General features: G+C 40.5%; 1 protein-coding gene across 3 annotated transcripts in view; it reads right to left on the bottom strand.

The window, feature by feature from the left end:
• Positions 1 to 928: 928 nt before the first annotated feature.
• Positions 929 to 24,143, bottom strand: part of LOC132558944 (pyridine nucleotide-disulfide oxidoreductase domain-containing protein 1-like) — a 32,981-nt gene continuing 9,766 nt past the window's right edge. For all 3 annotated transcript variants that reach the window (XM_060223576.1, XM_060223568.1, XM_060223583.1), the window contains 6 exons: positions 22,491 to 22,602; positions 12,627 to 12,739; positions 4,197 to 4,319; positions 3,391 to 3,528; positions 2,827 to 2,899; positions 929 to 1,826 (listed from right to left, as the gene is read on the bottom strand). In XM_060223576.1, the coding sequence (XP_060079559.1) occupies positions 1,651 to 1,826; positions 2,827 to 2,899; positions 3,391 to 3,528; positions 4,197 to 4,319; positions 12,627 to 12,739; positions 22,491 to 22,602 (735 nt within the window). In that variant the 3' untranslated portion in view covers positions 929 to 1,650. The remainder of the gene's footprint in view (positions 1,827 to 2,826; positions 2,900 to 3,390; positions 3,529 to 4,196; positions 4,320 to 12,626; positions 12,740 to 22,490; positions 22,603 to 24,143) is intronic.

Genomic DNA, 24,143 nt, shown 5'->3' on the forward strand with positions numbered 1-24,143 from the left:
CCTGATTCTGTGCTGTCTCCCCCGTTTGAACCCCTAACCCCACACATCTGTATGGGTATTACATTGTATATTGCAATCCCTGATTCTGTGCTGTCTCCCCCGTTTGAACCCCGAACCCCACACATCTGTATGGGTATTACAGTGTATGTTACAATCCCTGATTCTGTGCTGTCTCCCCCGTTTGAACCCCTAACCCCACACATCTGTATGGGTATTACAGTGTATATTGCAATCCCTGATTCTGTGCTGTCTCCCCCGTTTGAACCCCTAACCCCACACATCTGTATGGGTATTACATTGTATCATACAATCCCTGATTCTGTGCTGTCTCCCCCGTTTGAACCCCTAACCCCACACATCTGTATGGGTATTACATTGTATATTGCAATCCCTGATTCTGTGCTGTCTCCCCTGTTTGAACCCCGAACCCCACACATCTGTATGGGTATTACAGTGTATGTTACAATCCCTGATTCTGTGCTGTCTCCCCCGTTTGAACCCCTAACCCCACACATCTGTATGGGTATTACAGTGTATATTACAATCCCTGATTCTGTGCTGTCTCCCCTGTTTGAACCCCTAACCCCACACTTTACCCATTTGTATATTTATTAGATAGTATATTAAAATCTCTGGTCCTTGTGCTGCCCCTACCCTCCTGTCTATATTCCTAATCCTTACATATTTACATGTGTGCATAGGATCTTTTCCCCTGAAAATATACAATTATAAGTATTATATTACTTCCTCTGGCCTTTGTGCTCCCTCCCCTCTCTGACCCCTTCCCCCAGAAACACAGAGGATCAATTTGTAACCTTCCGTGGTCCCCTGCTTGTCAAAAAACAACTGACAGAGTATTGTTTGAACCTTTCAGTCTCTGTATCATGTCCTGTTCTCCAAGCAGGAATGAAAAACAAAATGACACAAATTATTTGATTTATTTTAATCAAAAAATTTATTGACACAAAAAAAATTGTAAAAATAAATAATATTGCATAGTGTAGAATATGACTTATGACTGATAATGTCATGTACTGTATGTCTCCACTCTAGTAAGAGGTATGTTTGTAATCTAATACTATCAATTAAAATTTGCTCGTGCCAAATCAAAGATACTTTGATGGACAAGTATTTAACTTGTCCGTATGTACACAGAAATGGTAAAAGTAACTCTTAAAAAATTCCTATCATGAAACTTCTGAATTTTTTTTATGAATTCATCTTTTATTGAAATCAAAAACTTTTATTGTGAAATAAAGCAATAAAGGGAAAAAAACAGGACATAAGCAAGAAAATATCTCAATAAAATTCAAATTCACACTTTCAAAAGATTTAAAATATAAAACATCACAGTTGAAGTAAAGAAGTAAATCAGACAGTTAATTATACAACCTGGCCTTTGAAACCTATTTTCTATAAAGAAACCAGGTTCTGGAGACCAAACCTTCTACAGTCTAAGTGAAGAGAGTATTGATGAAATGCAAAACTCTGTTAAGTGGATTCCAGAATTCTCGTTGTCTCCATTCACCAAAATTGACATGGTGAATCCAACAGCACTCAGAAGGTGTCTGTTTTCTATTAGCAGCTCTTGTTCTCACAGGAATGTCTATTTTGTTCCAATAGTACCCCTATTATTTCTTAAAGTAGGTGTCAGTCAAAAAAATCCTCCAGATCAATATTAGGATCGAGGAGATCATCCTTGAAGGGCGTCAAATCTATCTGGTTGAGTATGAGATTTTCAAATGTCTCTTCTAGATCTGTCTCTCCTATAAGGATGGCTCCATGCATTGTACCATCCTTAAGTACTGCTTTAATGTATTCCTTACCTGTAACACAGGTACAAATATTATCATATTTACAGAATCATTTATAGACAATTTACACGACACAGACTACTAGGGCTGTTATCACCATTATAGAAGTGCTTTTGTCAGGTAAACTGTCTCAAACATTCCAATCACATGTAAGTAATGTATTTCAAAGTGAACTTTATTTTCAAGAACTGGAACGGCAAAATGTTTAGATATAAACCTATAAACACTGACAAATGTATACAAAATCAATTTCATGTGTACATCAATTACTGATTATCATGGTCATGTGACATTTCTCGAAATTCTCATCTACTTTCCCCTTGAAATATCTTCTAATACTTGTGTCATATTGCCCCCCTGTTCCCTGTTTCTAACAAGATGTTGGGTGGAGGTTAAATGTGTGGTTGGGTGTCAACATGAAATGGTTTTCACAATATCTATTAATAATGAATAGTATACCAACATTAAAACGATCCAGAAAAAACCTAGGTATGATTGAAGTCTTGGTGACTTTTGATGACATTGATATTTACAAATCATCTGCTTTACAAACATATCTGAAGTAAAAAAAAGGTTTAGGAGTTATCTCCCCTACAACAGCGTTGCATGCCATGTAAAGTTATCACACACTGTAATAAGTTTCATTTCAGAACATTTTATTGTCAGGATCTAAATGACCAAAGGAATTGGTCAACAGGCACAGCCTATGAAAGCCTTCTCTATTTAAGTAGTCATTAGTAACTAATATTGTTACAAGGATTATTATTATATTAACAAAAGGTTTTTCTCTAGTCTAGTTTCACCAAATATTTCGCTGTGTCAAATTACAAGATAGGATGGGCCATATTAAAATGTCAGTTCTTAGAAGAGGTCCCAGCTGACAAATGTTTTAACCAGGATTTAGACTCCTGTTTACCAGTCATTACAACAGAAGGATGAGGAATATGATCTTATAAGGAAGCTTAAATTTTAGGTAGCAATAAAAAGTTCACACAAAGAAAATGATGCTTACCTTTGGTCATCCGTAACAAAAGTTCATGGTCACCTTCTAGCCCTTGAGCATTAAATTTTCCCAGCAAAATTACCTTTAAAATGTGAAAATTATATAATACTAATGATAATGTTGGAGGCAATAATCCGTTTTGTACAAGGGGAGGTAACTTGTACAGAGGTAGAGTAAATGAAACTGATTAGGCAATGTAAACTTCACATGAGATACTCGAAAGGTTATTTATTGTGTGTGTATTTTTGGAGATGTAACTGCTTCAGCCACATCTAATTTCATGTCAATCATATGACTGCAGACAGAGGTCGTCTGGTGCACTTGTTAACCTTGACTTTCCTTAGACTACAGACAATTGTTTGCAATGATGCTGAAGTATTATGTATCTTTCTATGTAATTACCTTATATGTCAATACAACTGCTTATTTTCAATCTTATATCAAAGAGGAAAAAGATAAATGTCAAAGTTGAAAATGTCATCTTAAAAAATCAAAAGTCAAAGAGAAGGTAAAAAATGTTCTCCGTTTTTAATTCAAACTTTTATGATTGAAATTCACATTTGAGAAAATTACCTTCAAGCCAAAGAACTTGGTGACATGAGCAAACATCTCAAAGCAGAAATCAAGGGAGATAAGCTCATCCTTGGCCTTGGCCACCATACACTGAGCAGAATAAGCACCCATCTGTCTGGCCTGGGTCCATAACCTCATCTGAGGGAAATATTTCAAACTTTTATTTTTCATTTTGGGAAATTACCATGTTATGATTTACAAAGTCATATCTGTAAATGGAATAACTAACAACTGATCCATGTTCAGTAAAAAGTCCATCCCTTGGCAATGAATCAGTTTTAATGTATTTGCTCTAGGGTAAAATGATAAGGTAAAAGTGGTCAATTTCCTTACAAGATTTCTTCCAATATTCTATTGAAAAAATGAAATAAAGCAAGTGAATACCAGTTAAACAAATCAATTGATAATTTCACGTGTCCAAATCATTTAGATGTAGTTTACATGGTGAATATATCAGAATCACTACTAGTTCATTTGTAACAGACAAATTTGTAGTTCATAATGTATTGTCCATAATTTTTACTGACAACCAATAGACATGCATTGACTGACCATTCAGAATCGTGCCATTAACTTATTAAAGTTCAGGCTACACTTTCAGTATGAAATAATATATTTTACTACAATAAATTTACATCCGAACTGTATGCTTTAAATGTTTAAAAATGACAACAATTTTCTTAAAACTTTAAAATGATTGTTGCTGAATATATATGCTTTTAATGTTTTAAAATGAAAATTTTCTTAAAACTCTAAAATGACTGTTGCTGAATAAGTCAGAGACACAGTCTTATTATGTAATGTACCTGAATCCAGTGAGGTGAGGGTGTCCAATTTGCACTACACACATCTCCTGCTGCATATATATCAGCAACTGAGGTTTCCATTTTCTCATTAACCAACATTCCACCATCAGCTGATAAGGCAAACTGAAACAGAACCTCATTGTGACTGCCATGTTGTCACTGAAAAAATTTGCTTGCATATAATGCTCATCTAGAACATAAAAAAGCAAAGATGTTATTCTATAGGGGAGACAATTACTTATCAGTGTTTTCGTCTGCTCACAACAAAAGTAGTATTCCAAAAACCACTATACCATTCTATAAATGTCCTGAAACTTTCACCTCTATTGGGTCAGAAGTTAACAATAATTCAAACAAAGGTTTCAAAATTTGACCTTTGACCCAAATGTTCCCTAGACCCAAGACATTTGATATGGACTGGGAATGATATCTTGTCATACTATCTGAACAATTCCATTGATCTCTAGGACCTGGATAACACATTTGACCTTTGATCTCAATACGATCTTGACTTTAGGTTTACAGACCAATAAGGTGCACAACACACTATCCTGCCATCCTACATATCACTCATGGAACACGCAAGACCACATACAAATGAAAAAATAGATAAGCTAGGAGACAAGAGTACATACAGACTCTCATTAAACACTGGCTCTCGCTGTACACAGAATCGTAGTTCCACAGACAAGTCAATATTCTGTGCAAAATTCCTATTTACTGTAAACAATTTTCTTTCACCGATGTACTTTTACAATCTTTACAGGGAGTTTGTGACAATCAATACTGGTAAGTGTATAACAGGTACGACAACACTGAAACATAATCGCTGTTTACTATATCTTAATTTGTAGCAATTAATTTTTGAAAATTATACATTTTTGATGAAAAAAGTGTAAAAGTCAATTGCATGTGAAATACCTAAGGTTAAAGTACACATGTCAAATTGATAAGACAGAATATTTTAAAAGGAACATTCAGATACATTTCAATCAGATTTAAAGTACACATGTCAAATTGATAAGACAGAATATTTTAAAAGGAACATTCAGATACATTTCAATCAGATTTAAAGTACACATGTCAAATTGATAAGACAGAATATTTTAAAAGGAACATTCAGATACATTTCAATCAGATTTAAAGTACACATGTCAAATTGATAAGACAGAATATTTTAAAAGGAACATTCAGATACATTTCAATCAGATTTAAAGTACACATGTCAAATTGATAAGACAGAATATTTTAAAAGGAACATTCAGATACATTTCAATCAGATTTAAAGTACACATGTCAAATTGATAAGACAGAATATTTTAAAAGGAACATTCAGATACATTTCAATCAGATTTAAAGTACACATGTCAAATTGATAAGACAGAATATTTTAAAAGGAACATTCAGATACATTTCAATCAGATTTAAAGTACACATGTCAAATTGATAAGACAGAATATTTTAAAAGGAACATTCAGATACATTTCAATCAGATTTAAAGTACACATGTCAAATTGATAAGACATGTCAAATTGATTTTAAAAGGAACATTCAGATACATTTCAATCAGATTTAAAGTACACATGTCAAATTGATAAGACAGAATATTTTAAAAGGAACATTCAGATACATTTCAATCAGATTTAAAGTACACATGTCAAATTGATAAGACAGAATATTTTAAAAGGAACATTCAGATACATTTCAATCAGATTTAAAGCAAAAAACATGCTTATGAAACCTGTGATTTTGACAACAGATGTTTACCTGTTAAACAATACTTCTGCTCTCATGGCAGAACAAAAGCAACCACCACAAACTTGCAATGTTGTAGGTTGTGAGAATTTTAATATTTAATTTCACTTTTTTTAATTCCTGCCTGTAATTTGTTAATTGTTAATCCAAATATTGTTACTTTATGATGGAGGTGGAGTATCCTAGGGAATATGTGATGTAATATAATTACAATTATCAAATCATCAACAATATATCATATTCTTCTGTGTTTATTTTCAAATTGGATCCTTTTGTGTGTGTGTGTGTGTGTGTGTGTGTGTGTGTGTGGAGAGAGAGGGGGGGCTGGGGGGATTGTTGTTGTTGTTGTTATTTTGTCACTTTTTCACACACCTATATGGCACTGCGCTTGACTTGAGGTTTTTTAATGTAAAACCAATTTTCATGATGTAATACTTACCATAACTTTAGTATGCAAATACAGTACCTACACCCATCTTTGTATCCCAACAACAAAAGATTCAAAAGAAAAACAATCCCGCCCTCCCTTCGATCCATGAGCCATCACGGCAGGAACGCAGAGTGATCTCCCTTCCTCTAATAACCTTTATGGCGTAAACCCCACAGAGGGGCAGCCAGGCAGATAAGGAAGAGGGGAGGATAGGGTGGGACTCCATAAAGTTATGGTAAGTATTACATCATGAAAATTGGTTTTACATTAAAAAACCTCAATTTCATTTCAGTAATAATTACCATAACTTTAGTATGCGAATTCGTCTTACCGTAGTGGTGACTAGAAGCCAGGCAGCCCCTTCAGCATAACCAAAGTAGTAGGGAGGGAGAACAGAGTGCTAAAGTGAAGGAAGGGACCTCTCTGTGAAAGAGCAGGTGTACCCACATGCCGCCGTACGGAAAGACATGGCCCGGGGCTAACGAGGAGGCCCAGCCACTGACTATGCCACCACCAAAGGTCCCAATGAATACAGGCCTTCTGAGTGGGAAGCTAGGGATCACAGATAAAAATCTGTTAAGGTATCCCTGCCCTGCCAGAATACTGCAGACATGACCTCCTGAAAGGAGGACTCATTGAGAGAAGGGCCCAGGATGAAGCAAGGGCCCTGACCTCGTGAGACTGCACTTTCGCTCTCGCCCGAGCCAGATCATCAAAATGCTCGTAAGCATACTAAATCACCTGGCAAACCCACCTGGAAACCGACTGGGAGGAGATATCTCGTTGCCCCTGTTTAATGGGCAAAACAGACGGGATCGAGAGCCCCGCCCCCCCCTGGTTTTATCAAGATAAAACCTAAGAGCCCGACAAGGACAAAGCAACCTATCTCGCTCCTCCGAGCTAGTCACAGTCAGGATCCTGATGGGATCGTGCGAGAACCCCGGAACCTGATTCTTCGCTAAAAACAACTCTATTCATAGCAAAGCCTCTGATTAGGGCAGAAAGAGAGGAGGACTAACCGATCTCCTTCCTGCCATAACAAGCAAGAACTCTGGCAATAGCTGTACGATAGCCAGCAATAGTGCCAGGTGGCAGATAGCGGTACCTAAACAGAGAGATTAGGAATTCCGCAATCAAATGCAGAGGCTTCGAATGAATAAGCTTCCTTGCCGACACACCAATCACAGAAGATCATCCAACGTGACTGGTAGACGGCAGAAGAGGAAGCCCTGATTGATTGCTCAATGCAATCTGACACCTCTTGAGAAAAGCCTGCCTTGGCGTGGCTTCCAGAGATAGCCTCAGCGCGTGAAGGTGGAGGATCTCTGGTCAAGAGTGTGTCGTTCTGGGCCAAGGCTGGCGAAGGAGATTCGGTCTGGTGGGGAGAGCCAAGGGCTCCTCCACCAGAAACGACAAGAGCTCCTGAAACCAAGCTTGCCTCGGCCACAGAGGGGCTCTCAGAAGTAAGGAGCAGTGATGCTCCCAGAACTTCTGTAGAACCCTGCCCACCAGGTTGAAGGGAGGGAATGCATATGCATACGTCCCTTCCTATTCCAGAGAAAGGGCGTCCACAGCCCACGCCTTACGGTCTGGGACCGGGGAGACGAAGGTTAGCAGCTGGTTGTTCAGGGAAGTGGCAAACAGGTCTATAATAGGTCTGTCCCACGCCTGACAATTCCCCTTGAAAATCAAGGGACACAGCTGCCATTCCGTCAACACCGGCTGGTGGCGCCTGGAGAGTGGCCACCAACACACTCAGCCTGCCAGAAAGATGCTTGACCGCTATGGTCAACTGCATGTCCTGGCAGAGAAGATGGATGTGGATGGAGAGGGCACACAGGACATGAGACCTGGTGGCCCCTGTCTCTCCAGATACGCGACAACTGTTGTCGGTAGCCACACTTTGGACTGCAGGATACCCCTAAAGGACTGCAGAGCCAAATGAACAGTCTCACCTCGAGTACACTGATGTGCTCCGAGAGTTGTTCGCCAGACCACTCCCCCAAGCGGCATTGGCCATCGAGGTAAGCTCACATTCCTGTCATGAACGCGTCCATGAACAGGATCATAGAGGGGATAGGCTTGGTCAGAGGTACCCCGTGGAAAACGTTCTCCTGAATGGTCCACCAGCAAGAGAACTCCCTGACCGACTGGGTAAGCGGGATCCAGGCCTCCTGGATGACGGAACCCAGTCAGACAGGAGGAACATCTGGAGAGGTCCGATGTGAATCCTCCCTAGGGGGACCACATATGCCAAGGAGTTGAGATACCCCAGAAAACTGAGGAACCAATGTACCTGGACAAGCGACCAAGTGATGAAAGTCAGAGCCAGAGCCCTGACCTTCTCAAACTTCTCCAGAGGTGGAAGGGCTAAGCCCCGAACCATGTCAAAATGGTTCCCCAGGAAGAAGAAGTCCTAATATGAAGGAACCTCTGACTTCTCTCTGGAAGGAATGAAGCCGACTCTGAGCAAGAGTTTCAGGACCAGACGAGTGTCCTTCACTAACGATTCCCACACCAAAAGAGGCATGAGGGAGTCGTCGAAATAGATGTGGACGTCTATTCTGCAGGAGTGAAGGAAACACCAGCAGCAACTTGGTGAACACCAAAGGAGCTGTCATGAGCCCCAAGGGCATCTCTGCCTTGGCAGCATGGTCCCTACTTCCTCCTGGAGCACCCGTGCCCTTTCTGAATCCCCGGGAGGAGGAAAGAAACAAAAACGGCCAGGAGGCGAGGGACGGATCCTGAAGAAGGGGAATACCTAGACCCTCCCTGACCACCGACAAAAGCCCAAGCGTCCTCTGTAATATCCTGCCACTAGGAAAGGAAAGCAGAGAGACGTCCGCCCACAGGGAGTTCCGGATGGGGCAGATCGAGCCCCTGCCAGACCAGAGAATCGTCTGCCCACCCGGAGCCTGAGCCTGCAGGAGAAGGACATGAGCCCGGGAAAGGAGAACCAACGTCCACCCGGCCATACCCTTCGCCTTTCGCGGCCAAGAAGCAGAAATAGTCAGGAACCCTTCTTCTTGCCCCCAGGAGGTTTCTTACCCTTCCTACCCTTCCCCTTGTTGCCGTTGAAGTGAGGTTGGGACTTGGGCTGTGCAGAAAACTGAGCAGCCGAAGACTTCGCCTTCTTCTTAGGAGGCACTGACCCCTGCGAGGCACTGGCCTTCTCAGCCTGAAACCTCTTCACCAGAAGTGCTGAGGCGACCGAGTCCTCCTTCATATCCTTCTGAACCCAAGGAAGAGCTCCCCTGAACAGGGTAGAGCCCTAGAAGGGGGCATTCAACAAGCGGAAACGGTAGGGTTACTGGACTGGGCGGAATTTCAGAACTGAAAACTGCCTAGCCAACACGGCATTGACGAGCAGAGAACCTGCAAGGCTGCCGTGTCCTGTATGTCGGCTGTTCTGTCTCGGATAACCGACACTCAGGCAAATCGGATACCCTGTATAGACAAACTGTCAGGAAGTCTATGTATGACAGAACTTGGATGGAGAGGTGCAACATTCTCTCCATCCTGTGGTGCTCTTTGGGATCGAGCACCACCTGGTCCACTGATTTGCCGGGCCAGGCAGCCAGCTGTCTCAACTCCAGCTGTGCTGGTTGAGAGGCCAGCTGCCCATCATGTGTGGCATAGTCGGAAGCTGAAGCCTCCGACAATTCACCAACACTGAGCTGCAGACCGACAAACCCGGGAGCACGGGTAGAGAAGGAGTCCTTCTCTAAAACCGGAGCCCGGGCCGTGGCCAGAACCGAAGACATAATATTGCCTTCTGGCAGAGACCGATCTGAGCGAACGGAAGCCCGAGGAGCCACCAGGGAACCCAGAAGGATGGTGGATTCAGGCGCCGACGATGCTGAGGCGGTGGGCAAACCTCCGCCCTGAGAATCCGGGAGATGTTGGCCCGGAGGACCCGCATCCCAGAAAGCACATGCTGAGCCTCGGCTTCAGCAGTCTCAGGGCCATCTTCCCCTTGTGAACCCTCTTGGCCCAGGAGAAAGATGAATGACATCGTCTTCCTCTGCCGAGCCCGCACCCTCGATGTCCATCTCCTCATCAATAGAGACCGAAGTCCCCTTGGGAGGAACAGGGGCCGCCAGAGGAGCCATCTCCGCAGAGGGGAACTCCTCTTTATGGCATTTGGACGCAGCGCGACCAACAGCTGTAGCTGTAGGCTTGGGTCGGAGACCCGAAGCCGACCCCTGGGAACAGGAGACCGACGGGTCCGCGCTGGAGGCGGAAGTCCTTAAGGTCTGGCAAACCTTTATAGGACCGGCCAACAAGGCCCCCGAAGTAGCAGAACATTGGGGGGATTCCGCACTGCTATAACATCTCCTTGAGGAGAGACCAACCCCTATGGGTTCCACGAGTGAAGACCCATGGGGTAAAAACCCAAACCCCTGAGGGAATGGGAACGGTCCAGCGGGCCGGGAGTGACCCCAGAACTGGCCAAGATGGCCTGCCTGAGTCTGGGGCTGGACATCCTGTCCAAAGGACCAGGATGAACCGCCACTCCCACCAGGTGGAAACCCAGACATGTACGGGCTAAGCCCGTAACTGCTGAGTAACTGTTGGTACCCAAAACCATCCGCAGGTTGGCCTGGGCGACCCAGGAATAAGTGCCCGCAGGCACCCCTACTCCCTGAGCCCGGGGGAAAGGGAGACCGGAAACCGGACTCCTGGCCTGAAGCCCCAAACCCTTGGAGGAAAACCCCCTGGGAAACCCTGCACTGGGAAATCTGGATTGGGATGGAAGTCCCAGAGCCAGAAGCCTGTGAGGGTGGGAAAACAGACCCCGCGCTGACACCAGGATTAGTGAACTCAAGTGTCACTAATCCCCGTAGCCACAGACAATCCTGACAAAAAGTCTGTGGCCCCTGAACCTATACCCGAAGGCACAGTTCCGGAGTCAAAGCGGCCCCCACCAACGACGCCACCTGGCGTGCCGAGGTCCCTGAAGGAATCAGAGACCTCGACCGGAAGTCCCTTTCCGACGGTAACACCGCCGCCTATCGAGAGCTACCGGCCAATTCGACCCTTGACTGCGCCGAGTCAGGGTCGGGCTGCCCCCCCCCTACTCCAGGACGCACCTGGACAGGGGGAGCCACCCCCTGCTGAAGGGCAGAGCTCGGTGGAACGAGAGCACCCCCAGCAGGAACGCTCTGGTTCAGAACTTCAGGAGGGAGGTCTTAAAAAGCTTACTTCCCTTATCGGAAGAAGAGGACGAATCCCTCTTCCTGCGGAAAGTTAGCTGGAAAGGCATGGGAGCCTAAGCAGCAGACTCCATGTGCAAACAAAGTTCACATAGTGAGGTCTGGCTGTAATGTCGGCAAATGGGACAGGTATCATGGGGTTCCCATTATCTATAGAAATAGGAACATCCATGCGCTGACCCCCGACGTAAACCCGGCACCTTTATCCAGCATCGAAACAATAAAAAATTGTAACAATGAAAACAAGGATAAAAAATTTTCTAACAATCAAAAAACTACGAACGAGATCATAAAACCTACCGTACGCAGCAAGATTGTACTGCAAAAAAAAGAAAACGGTCGTACAAAACGGCCGACAAAGCAGCAAGAAAACAATTTCAACTTCACGAAAATCCGAGTGACGAGACAAGTAGTCACTCACTCGAACACGCGGAGGAAAAACACGGCCGGAAACGAAGTTCTCGAACAATAAAAAAACTACGAACGAGAGCACAAAGCCTACCGTACGCAGCAAGATTGCACTGCATAAATAAAACGGCCGTACAACACGGCCGACAAAGCAGCAAGAAAACAAATTCCAACTTCACGCAAATCCGAGCAACGAGACAAGTAGTCACGCACTCGAATACGTGGAGGAAAAAAAACGGCCGGAAATACGGTCAAAATAAACAAATGACAATACTTAATTTCACAATATAAGTTGGGAGATGGGTTTATAGACTACTAATAGAGTAACAATATACTCAAACGACAATGGCAGTACGAAGAGAAGGAGTAAGAAAAGCACTTAGCTCAGACACCTCCGCACTCGTCGGCAGCCATAAAGGTAAGAGGAAGGGAGATCACTCTGCGTTCCTGCCGTGATGGCTCATGGATCGTAGGGAGGGCGGGATTGTTTTTCTTTTGAATCTTTTGTTGTTGGGATACAAAGATGGGTGTAGGTACTGTATTTGCATACTAAAGTTATGGTAATTATTACTGAAATGAAACTGTAAATTGGGCCAGTCATTTAGGCTGACCACAACTTACCTGGTTACCCGTGATGAAGGGAGAAGTGTTTGGAACTACACCTGTTGCACTAACCACAAAATCACAGCCATACACTTGACCATTGGTCAGCTCCACATAAACTGGCCACCTGTCTGAGGTAAAAAGAAATCATTGTTGTTCTGATTACAAACACAACAACCTTTAACAAAGCATGATTTTAATTACATGTATGACGTCATACAGTTGTTATGGCAAGTCCTCCTGTCTAAACTCACACTAGAAGAAGTGTGAACACACCTGTCTAGGTTAGGGGAGAATAAACTCCCTATACAGCAAGAAATTAATCATTGATGTAAACGGTACCAAATTAGAACCTGAAATTGTAGAAAACACACAGGAATATTCATGTACAGAACACACAGGAAGATTCATGTACAGATAAATGTACAGAACACACAGGAAGATCCATGTACAGAACACACAGGAAGATCCATGTACAGAACACACAGGAAGATCCATGTACAGAACACACAGGAAGATTCATGTACAGAACACACAGGAAGATTCATGTACAGAACACACAGGAATATTCATGTACAGAACACACAGGAATATTCATGTACAGAACACACAGGAAGATTCATGTCCAGAACACACAGACAGATCCATGTACAAACACACAGGAAGATTCATGTACAGAACACACAGGAAGATCCATGTACATAACACACAGGGAAATCCATGTACAAAACACACAGGAAGATCCATGTACAGAACACACAGGAAGATCCATGTACAGAATACACAGGAAGATTCATGTCCAGAACACACAAGAAGATCCATGTACAAAACACACCGGAAGATCCACATACAGAACACACAGGAAGATTCATGTACAGAACACACAGGAAAATCCATGTACAGAACACACAGGAAAATCCATGTACAAACACACAGGAAGATTCATGTACAGAACACACAGGAAAGTCCATGTACAAACACACAGGAAGATTCATGTACAGAACACACAGGAAGATCCATTTAAAGAACACACAGGAAGATCCATTTAAAGAACATACAGAGAAATTCATGTACAGAACATATAGGGAAATTCATGTACAAAACACACTGGGAAATCCATTTCAGAACACACAGGAAAATCCATGTACAAAACACACAGGAAGATCCATGTACATACACACAGGAAGATCCATGTACAAAACACACAGGAAGATCCATGTACAGAACACACAGGAAGATCCATGTACAAAACACACAGGAAGATCCATGTACAAAACACACAGGAAGATCCATGTACATACACACAGGAAGATCCATGTACAAAACACACAGGAAGATCCATGTACAGAACACACAGGAAGATCCATGTACAAAACACACAGGAAGATCCATGTACAAAACACACAGGAAGATCCATGTACAGAACCCACAGGGAAATCCATGTACAAGACACACAGGAAGATCCATGAATATGGTAAGTAAAGAATTATTACAATCAAATGCCATAGATCAGAAATATGCCATTGAGAAACACAGGACTTAAGCATGGCATCATGGGCTATTGAGAAAAACTTCCAAGATCAGTTCCTGAATATTTCCCACAATTTACTTTTCCCTATGATAACTTACTTCTGATGGCACAATAATTCACCTTTTCCTCCTGTCAGTGTCAGATATATAGGCATGTATAAAATTTTGTAAATAGAAAAATTTCACAGAGACCTTCTTTAAAAGTGTGGTTTTCTAAGTAGTTTATGTAAATGATCATGTGACCAAAACCATACAAAAGTACATTAACAAATCATTCTATATTATTGTCTATGTTTTTCTGTGAGCATACACTGGCACCTATATTGAAATAAAAATGTATCATGAGGGCAAGCTTGTGGGACCATACATACCACCAGAGACGTATACGTCTCTGACACCACCATACAAAACACAACAATGATCACCAACACATGTTTAAATTAACCATTAACAAATGATAAACAAGGAGATTTTCAAGCATGAACATAGAACAACCATTGATATATAAGAAAACATTGGTCCAATGTTGGGATGAAAATTGCCGTCATGTAGTACTAGGAAGCTATTAATTTTAATAACACAAGCCATCCAAGTCTTTAATTCACTTGGCTGTATCTGTGATGAAAATATGACAGATAGGAAATACATGTGTCAGAATGATATAATGAGTACATAAAGGTCAGTCTGCCCACTACAGTGTGTATAGATAGTAGTGTCATGCTGGGTCAACATCCCCCTGGCTGAAGGGAAGGGTCTGACCCCCCACTGTCAGCTACAGTATACAGGATATAGTATCTGGTATCCCAGAATGAAGAAATGTGTTTATTTTATATTTAAAACAAGTAATAACTTTAGATATTGTATAATTTAGATCAGAATATGAATGTCATTAGATTCAGTAAGTTGTTAGGAATTTGTACCTGTTCTCAGAATTGCAATAGATAGCATAGTCTTGAAACTGCATAGCATTTACAGTAACTTCAAGTATATTGAAGTCAGCTTTTCTTAAATATCACATAAGTATAACAATACTTTTAAATATGTTGTATATCATTAGAAAGTAGAGGAAGTCTTCTTTTATCATGACCTTTTATATTGTTTGTATAAAGTGAAGCTTATCTTATATACTAATTAACAATTGGTGAAGAAACACAGAATGGTCCTGTCTGGTAAATTGTAGTTCCCTATGGAGCCTGAACAGGGTGTTCTCTGTCAGGTGCAGGGCTACATGATAATATAGGCTTTGAGAGCCCAAAATTATCTAGGCATTTGAACATATAAGTGTCCTAGACTCGGTTATAACCGGAACAAGGACGTTAAGCTCCAAAAAAAAAGAAAACTAGTGAGTTGGTTAGTTGGTGAATTAGGGAGCGAGTTAGACTTCTACTATATGGGACTAGTTATTACTACAATTACTACTACTTGGATTATACTTAGTCAGAACAGAGTCAGAAGCTATGGATGTATGTGCGATTGATATGTTGTGATGCAAACCTGAACTGAAATAATAAAAACAGTTTATCTGAAGGAATGGCAACACAGACTTGGAGTATTCTGTAGTTACTTTTAAGTATGACCATGCACGGCTACATATATATTATGGCCGAAAAGCCCCAGTTGGTCATAAATATATGACTTCTGACAGCAGTCTGCATGTGTAAAGAATACAGTCTGTATGTGTAAAGAATACAGTCTGCATGTGTAAAGAATACAGTCTGCATGTGTAAAGAATACAGTCTGTATGTGTAAAAAATACAGTCTGCATGTGTAAAGAATACAATCTGCATGTGTAAAGAATACAATCTGCATGTGTAAAGAATACAATCTGCATGTGTAAAGAATACAGTCTGCATGTGTAAAGAATACAATCTGCATGTGTAAAGAATACAGTCTGCATGTGTAAAGAATACAATCTGCATGTGTAAAGAATACAATCTGCATGTGTAAAGAATACAGTCTGCATGTGTAAAGAATACAGTCTGCATGTGTAAAGAATACAGTCTGCATGTGTAAAGAATACAATCTGCATGTGTAAAGAATACAGTCTGCATGTGTAAAGAATACATTCTGTATGGACTCTAGGCCCTTAGATATTTCATTTGGCTAAATGAAGTTAAAATTGGAATTGAATATGAATATGATACAGTAGAACCCACTTAATGTCACATCTGTTAATATCACATTTTCGTGAAACACTGTTTTTTCCCTATATATTCTGTGTAATCCAACATCTGATAATGTTACTTATTTTCATGTGGGCAATGCTTAATATCACTTCATTTTGCTGACTATCACTCAAATGACATAGGTAAATCACAGATCATTGAGAGCCTGAATGGTCAAACGTTATTGTCACACCTGGATGTGTTATGTAAATATTGCCACTGTATAACAAAGAAATTTCTTTTTGAATACAAGAGATCCCACAGGGATCTTGGCGCCCACCATTTGAGGATCTGTTTTCAGTTCATGAAGATTTGTTTATTTTTTTTTGTTTGTTACAGGTGTTGTAAATGTTCATGAACTGGTCTTCATTGAATGTACTCAATGATGGCACAAGATATTTTTATTAAGCACCTATTAGCAAATATCATTTGAAAAAGATCCCAAAGTATTATTAGATAGCAGTCAGTTACAGGTGGATAATGGACAATATGCTTGTGCTGTATTACTGTCGGCATCCAAGATGGCTGCTTGTGGGCCAACTTGATTTCAAATCAGTCCAAAAAAGGTACAATGCACAACTAGGGACCAAGGGAAACCAATATCTATGAAATATCAGAAGGATCCATCCAGTACTTCCTCAGATATAGCAGTAACAAGATTTTACTCTCAAAATCCAAGATGGCTGCCTGTCAGCCATCTTGATTTCGGATCCGTCCAAATAGGTATAATGCACAACTAGGAACCAAAGGGAACCTGCATATGAAATTTGAGAAAGATCCATCCAGTGCTTTCCAAGAAATAGCAGTAACAAACTTTTACATTCAAAATCCAAGATGGCCACCTGTCGGCCATCTTGAATTCGAATCAGTCCAAAAAAGGTACAATGCACAACTAGGGACCAAGGGGAAACTGCATATGAAATTTGGGAAAGATCCATCCAGTACTTTCCAAGAAATAGCAGTAACAACCTTTTACTTCCAAAATCCAAGATGGCTGTCTGTTGGCCATCTTGAATTCGAATCAGTTCAAAAAAGGTACAATGCACAACTAGGGACCGAGGGGAAACTGTATATGAAATTTGAGAAAGATCCATCCAGTACTTTTCCAGAAATAGCGGTAACAAGAATTGTTTACGGACGGACCACGGACGCAGGGCGATTTGAATAACCCACCATCTATTAGATAGATGGTGGGCTAATAAATGTAATGCAAATAATATCTCAACTCTCCCATTTCCATAATGATGATGTCCTATCATTTTGCACCAAGTTGAAGTAAAGGGCGTGTTGATATTCAAATGACAAAAGTAGACAAACCTATCTCTAAACATGCTACACTCTATGCCCTCAACAATTAACTAGGTGCTCTACCTTAGAATGATGTATTTGACCAATTTGGATTCAAAAGCAAGTTTCAAAACAATAGGTCGTCTGGTGGCACAAGTGTAACACACTTTCGCCTAGCTGTTCGAGGTTCAATTCCCGGAACGGATGTGAAAAGGTATGGGTTCACCTACCCAACTATGTGGGTTTTCCCTGGGTGCTCCAGTTTCCTCCCACATTACAACCCCTCTCACACTTACATCAGGGCCAACAATGGTGATTGGTGTAAGTTGCTTAACCTGTTTCACAATTGTTGGAAAATAACCCAGATGACATCTCCAGTATGTATACGTCCAGGTACCAATCAGATGAACATGTACCAAAAATTATTATCAGAACAAGACACTTTGCATTATCCCCCATTGATGTGAAAACACATGACCTCACTAAGGTGACCCCCTACCCCAAGAATAAAGTTCTGGTGACTAGTATTGTAAGAGATTGAGACAGGTAAGAACTTTCCTTCGATATTGGTCAAATGTCAAAATGTAGGTCAAACAGCCCTTTTTTGATAAATGACACACAGCATCACCAAGGTGAATTAATACTCCAAGTATGAAGTTCTAGTTAATATAAAATGTAGGAAATCGAGCCCAAACAAGATAGTGGCAGGACAGAGTAAAGGACGAACAACATACAAAACTATAGTTACTCCTAGTTCTTGGTATGTTACTCCTAGTTCCTGTATGTTACTCCTAGTTTCTGGTATGCTACTCCTCGTTCCTGGCATGCTACTCCTAGTTCCTGGTATGTTACTCCTAGTTCTTGGTATGTTACTCCTAGTTCCTGGTATGTTACCCCTAGTTCCTGGTTCCTGGTATGTTACTTCTTGTTCTTGGTATGTTACTCCTAGTTCCTGGTATGCTACTCCTAGTTCCTGGTATGTTACTCCTAGTTCTTGGTATGTTACTCCTAGTTCCTGGTATGTTACTCCTAGTTCCTGGTTCTTGGTATGTTACTCCTAGTTCCTGGTTCCTGGTATGTTACTCCTTGTTCTTGGTATGTTACTCCTAGTTCCTGGTATGCTACTCCTAGTTCCTGGTATGCTACTCCTAGTTCCTGGTATGTTACTCCTAGTTCTTGGTATGTTACTCCTAGTTCCTGGTATATTACTCCTAGTTCCTGATTCTTGGTATGTTACTCCTAGTTCCTGGTTCCTGGTATGTTACTCCTTGTTCTTGGTATGTCACTCCTAGTTCCTGGTATGTTACTACTAGTTCCTGGTATGTTACTCCTTGTTCTTGGTATGTTACTCCTAGTTCCTGGTATGTTACTGCTAGTTCCTGGTATGCTACTCCTAGTTCCTGGCATGTTACTCCTGGTTCTTGGTATGTTACTCCTAGTTCCTGGTATGTTACTCCTAGTTCTTGGTATGTTACTCCTAGTTCCTGGTATGCTACTCCTAGTTCCTGGCATGTTACTCCTAGTTCCTGGTATGTTACTCCTAGTTCCTGGTACGCTACTCCTAGTTCCTGGTACGCTACTCCTAGTTCCTGGCATGTTACTCCTAGTTCTTGGCATGCTACTCCTAGTTCCTGGTATGTTACTCCTAGTTCCTGGTATGTTACTCCTAGTTCCTGGTATGTTACTCCTAGTTCTTGGTATGTTACTCCTAGTTCCTGGCATGCTTCTCCTAGTTCCTGGTATGTTACTCCTAGTTCCTGGTATGTTACTCCTAGTTCTTGGTATGTTACTCCTAGTTCCTGGCATGCTTCTCCTAGTTCCTGGTATGCTACTCCTAGTTCCTGGTATGTTACTCCTAGTTCCTGGTATGTTACTCCTAGTTCCTGGTATGTTACTCCTAGTTCTTGGTATGTTACTCCTAGTTCCTGGTATGTTACTCCTAGTTCCTGGTATGCTACTCCTAGTTCCTGGTATATAGGAGTTTAAAAATACTTTTGAAGTATTTCATTAATTCCAATGTCCATTGTTGAGCCAGCACTGATAAATTTTTTCATGATAGAAAAAAGTACCCATAATTAAACGGAATTCACTATCAAACCTATTGCAGAAGAAGCATATTGGATATTGAGGAAGGTTTAATTTAGCAGACAAGAAATTGGGTGAGAGCTAGAAAACAGCCTATAGAGAAACACATCCTTATAACATGGTTCCTGGAGGAGAAATGAAATCCTTAGATATACTGATTTAGTCAGGTAATAGAAATTCAGTCAAATTGTCTAATTTTATCAACATTACAGGTTACCACTTGATACAAGACTTTTATCGACAAAGTAATGAGAAAATCATTCCTCTGCCGTTCTCAACTAATCCCTAGTCCATCCGTATGGATGAGATTCTAGTGTCTGGTTTCATTCACAAGAAAATGCCCAGCCAGATTTGACCTGGCAAGCTCCGTACTGTACACACACCTAATTCAATCACTTCATCATTGATCAACAGAAGAGAGATAATATTTCCAGAATTTCCATTCTCTGATGCTTGTTGTCTGCACAGTCAGCTTTTTATTTCACTTTCTTCACAGTCATACTGTATGGTGTATCTGCTGTTTGATAACAACACTAATGGCCTACTCCTGTTCAATAGAATTACCAACAAGTACTGTATCATTGTCCTGAAAAAAGCCCATCTACTGATTTTTTAATCAAGTCATAAATAATGGGATGTCTTATTGTAGCACCAACACAGTATTTGATGAAGCATTCGTTGCCTAATGATACAGTATGACATCCCTCCCCTCTTCTAGGTGAGGTGTGTGGTTTGATCCCTTCCCTGAGCAGTAGGTGTGTGGTTTGATCCCCCTCCCCGAGCAGTAGGTGTGTGGTTTGATCCCCTCCCCTCTTCCAGGTGAGGTGTGTGGTTTGATCCCCTCCCCTCTTCTAGGTGAGGTATGTGGTTTGATCCCCCCTCTTCCAGGTGAGGTGTGTGGTTTGATCCCTTCCCCGAGCAGTAGGTGTGTGGTTTGATCCCTTCCCCGAGCAGTAGGTGTGTGGTTTGATCCCCTCTTCGAGCAGTAGGTGTGTGGTTTGATCCCTTCTCCGAGCAGTAGGTGTGTGGTTTGATACCTTCCCCGAGCAGTAGGTGTGTGGTTTGATCCCTTCCCCAAGCAGTTTGGGCTTTCTCTGGAAACAGATCACAGACTGCACTGTGCTGTTATGATTGTGTTCTTCGGAAAGACATTTGACCCAGATTGCTCTTGGTAGCATGTTATAATCTTTCCATCTTGTGCTCAGTGAAGTAGTCTACAGCTACTTCAAGGAGACCCTGCCAAATATAAGTTTGGCTGTTCACCAAATGAAAAATAGACATGGATACAATTAGAGATTAACTACTAAAATGAAATGAAAACTTAAAGACCAGCTGTCGTAACTCAAAACTTGACCCCCATGTTACATATATAATTAAAGTTCTATAACTCCTTGCGTGGAAACAAACTTATAACAGAAGGATGAACACAGGCAAGGTTACATTTTATGTAATGTACATACCTGAGTACATTTGTATTTCATTGATCAGGCATACATCAAACAAAGTACAAAGTCACAAGTGTTGTCTTTGTTGATTAAAATAGACAAATAAATGCTTCCAGCATAATCTAAATCTAGGATGTCATCCGTGTGATAACAGAATCATGACTGCCACAATCTGAAATTAAAATCCGGGTATAATTTAATAATTCTCTAGTTTCACTGGGATCAGTGGATTTGTTACATTACCTGGCTTTTGCTGACAGGTAGACTATAGTCCTTCTGTTTATACAAAACTGAATTCCTTTCACTTAAGGATGTTCTGGACCAAACTCAAATCAAATTTTCAGACCAGAGGATTAAGATTGAATTCATTACCACTATTTCCCAAATCGGGCCTAACCTCTGCCACTTGTCCTTCATACTTAGTGGACGAGAATCTCATGTTCTAGACCAAATCTGGTCACAACTAATACTTAGAAGCTACATATGGTTTGGGGTCACTAAGGGGTGAAGGGGACATCGTGTTACATATTGAAATCCTCAACAGATAGAATAATGATACTCTACATGATGTTAGTTTATCCACATTTTCCACTTCTCACTTGACTCTCTATTATCTATTGATTCTCTGTTTTAAGGTTTTTCACAACCTTTACCTGTGCTGATGATATTTCTATTCACTAATTATCACATCATCTAGATGTCATTGTCTGGCCAAATGTAAAACTTGCTGAAGTCTGTGGAATTTCAATAGACTGTTATGTATCCTGATGTCCTATCAGACCTTCACTTATACAATCCAATCAATACCCTGATAATGACTATCACATTGTTCACGAGACGCTCTCCTCACGTCTTCACACAAATGTACAAAATGCCTTATTCTCTTTTTATGTTTCAAATATTTCGTTATGTTCTTATTTATCCTTTGTTTTATGAATTATTAATTAGAATTATGGTCTCATTCATGATGATCACAAATCAGATAGCTGTTATACATTAAAAGCCTGTATCTTTGATATACATTATGTATGTATAATATATAGAGAGTTTAACTTTATATATTGAAGACAAACATTAAAAAGACAACAATTTTTAACTTCTATTTGCGAAATTAAACAAGAGATTACCATGGTATCTTGGCCCTATTTAAGTATTTTTCAGTATTGTGCTAAAATATGATATCACTTCTGTACATTGTTTCTCTATAGCAATATTACTGATTTGTAAACCAGTCATGGCGCTGAGTTGCTAAAAAGTGAAACTGAACTAAAATTTGTTTGTGCTAATTTATGTACATGTAGAGTATGCTTACAGTATCTGACTGATACCAGCTCATTAGCCATTAAGTAAGAAAAAAAAACGATTCTCACCGTGTGTAAATCCTGGCAATGTAGCTTCTGTCATCTCCTTGGCAACGAAATCTTCAGCAGTATGGATGACCTTAACCTCTACTCTGTACTCGACATGTACTTGATGTGATATCTGAAATATGCAAGAACGGAGATCAAACACTTTACAAAGTCTTAAAAATCTTTACATTTTGTGTTAATCTTTACTTTTTCTTTAACCTTATTGTTATTAGAAAGGACAACTACAGCTTTGCCTGTTTTATAATGGGCCTCTTCATACATATTTATTCTAAATTAAGCCTGGCCACTGTGAATCTAATAACCCGTATACTCACAGATAACCTATAAATATTGTCATGACAATCATTCTGCCAAAATGTAACAGCTATCTTTCATGTCCATACATTCAATCAAGGTGAAATGACAACAGAGAAACTTATTATACCGAAATGACATAACCTGACATGGAATCGCCCCGCAGAGAGAATGGCATAACCTGACATGGAGTCGCCCCGCAGAGAGAATGGCATAACCTGATATGGAATCACCCCGCAGAGAGAATGACCGTAACAATCTTAGTAATATGTCTAATTCACATGTCTCCCCTTCTATCTAGTCTGATCATGTGACACTGATGTTAGGATCTACACAACATTTTACCTGTCACTGAATGATGCTTTGTGATGTACTGTGAATTTTCCCTGTATTGTGCTATGCTATGAATTTGCCACACTTATAAACATGTAATTAGTGTCTTGTTCCTGTATAATCACAATGAATTTTGTCTTGCTGTCTTTTTATTGTACTGTAATACAATAGAAGAATTCCCATGCTCTAATAACATCACATCAATTATTTATTCTTACAACTTATTTACACATGCTTCAATACATAATTTCTGTAATTTACATTATGATCTACATTTATCTAATGAGTAAAAGAACAGGGAAAATACACATTTCTGTCATGTGCCCCGACCAGGAATCTAACCCAGTTCTCTGGCACGATAATCGACCAGCTCTACCAAGCGAGTCAAAGAGGCATGCTCCGTCAACTGAGTGACAGAGACCATATTTAACACTATGTACAAGCTACACCAACCCACTCCTATTACACTTGTACATTTACTTTGAAAAAACCTCTTCAGCCATCCTAGTTTCAGTGGATCAATATAAAAGTTGGAAAACTTATCATCTTCAATTCATCTTCAAAATAATCTTTAATCATAGGAGCCTTCTCAATTTGTTTTATCATTCTATGCAAAGTTAAAAAGGCTTGATTTCAACACATTGATAAAAACAGTCCCCAGATTTGGGAGGGAAACAAGTCGTTAAATTGAGAAATTATGAGGGACTTAATCAATTTTTTTTCTTCCCTGTATTAAAGCTAAATCAGGTCAAAAGATATCATTACTACATTCTTTTTACTGCCAATCCATAATACCATAAAAAGATATTCTAAAAGTAAAATGGGGCAAAGCCACAATTGGCTGGGTTGCGAGTTGAGTGCAATGTTATATGGTATCTATAAGACAGTTAAGGGTGTTTCATTTGTTGAGTATGTCGAATATTTGTTGTAAGAGAGAAAGTTAAGAATGAATCCTAAATTTATAAGTGCACATCTTAAACATATATATAAACATCCTACAGAGTTTCTAGTTTCTATATCGAAAAC

Source organism: Ylistrum balloti, unplaced genomic scaffold (assembly GCF_031769215.1).
Source record: "Ylistrum balloti isolate Yb309-2 unplaced genomic scaffold, AGI_CSIRO_Ybal_v1 Utg369662, whole genome shotgun sequence".
Lineage (NCBI taxonomy): Eukaryota > Metazoa > Mollusca > Bivalvia > Pectinida > Pectinidae > Ylistrum > Ylistrum balloti.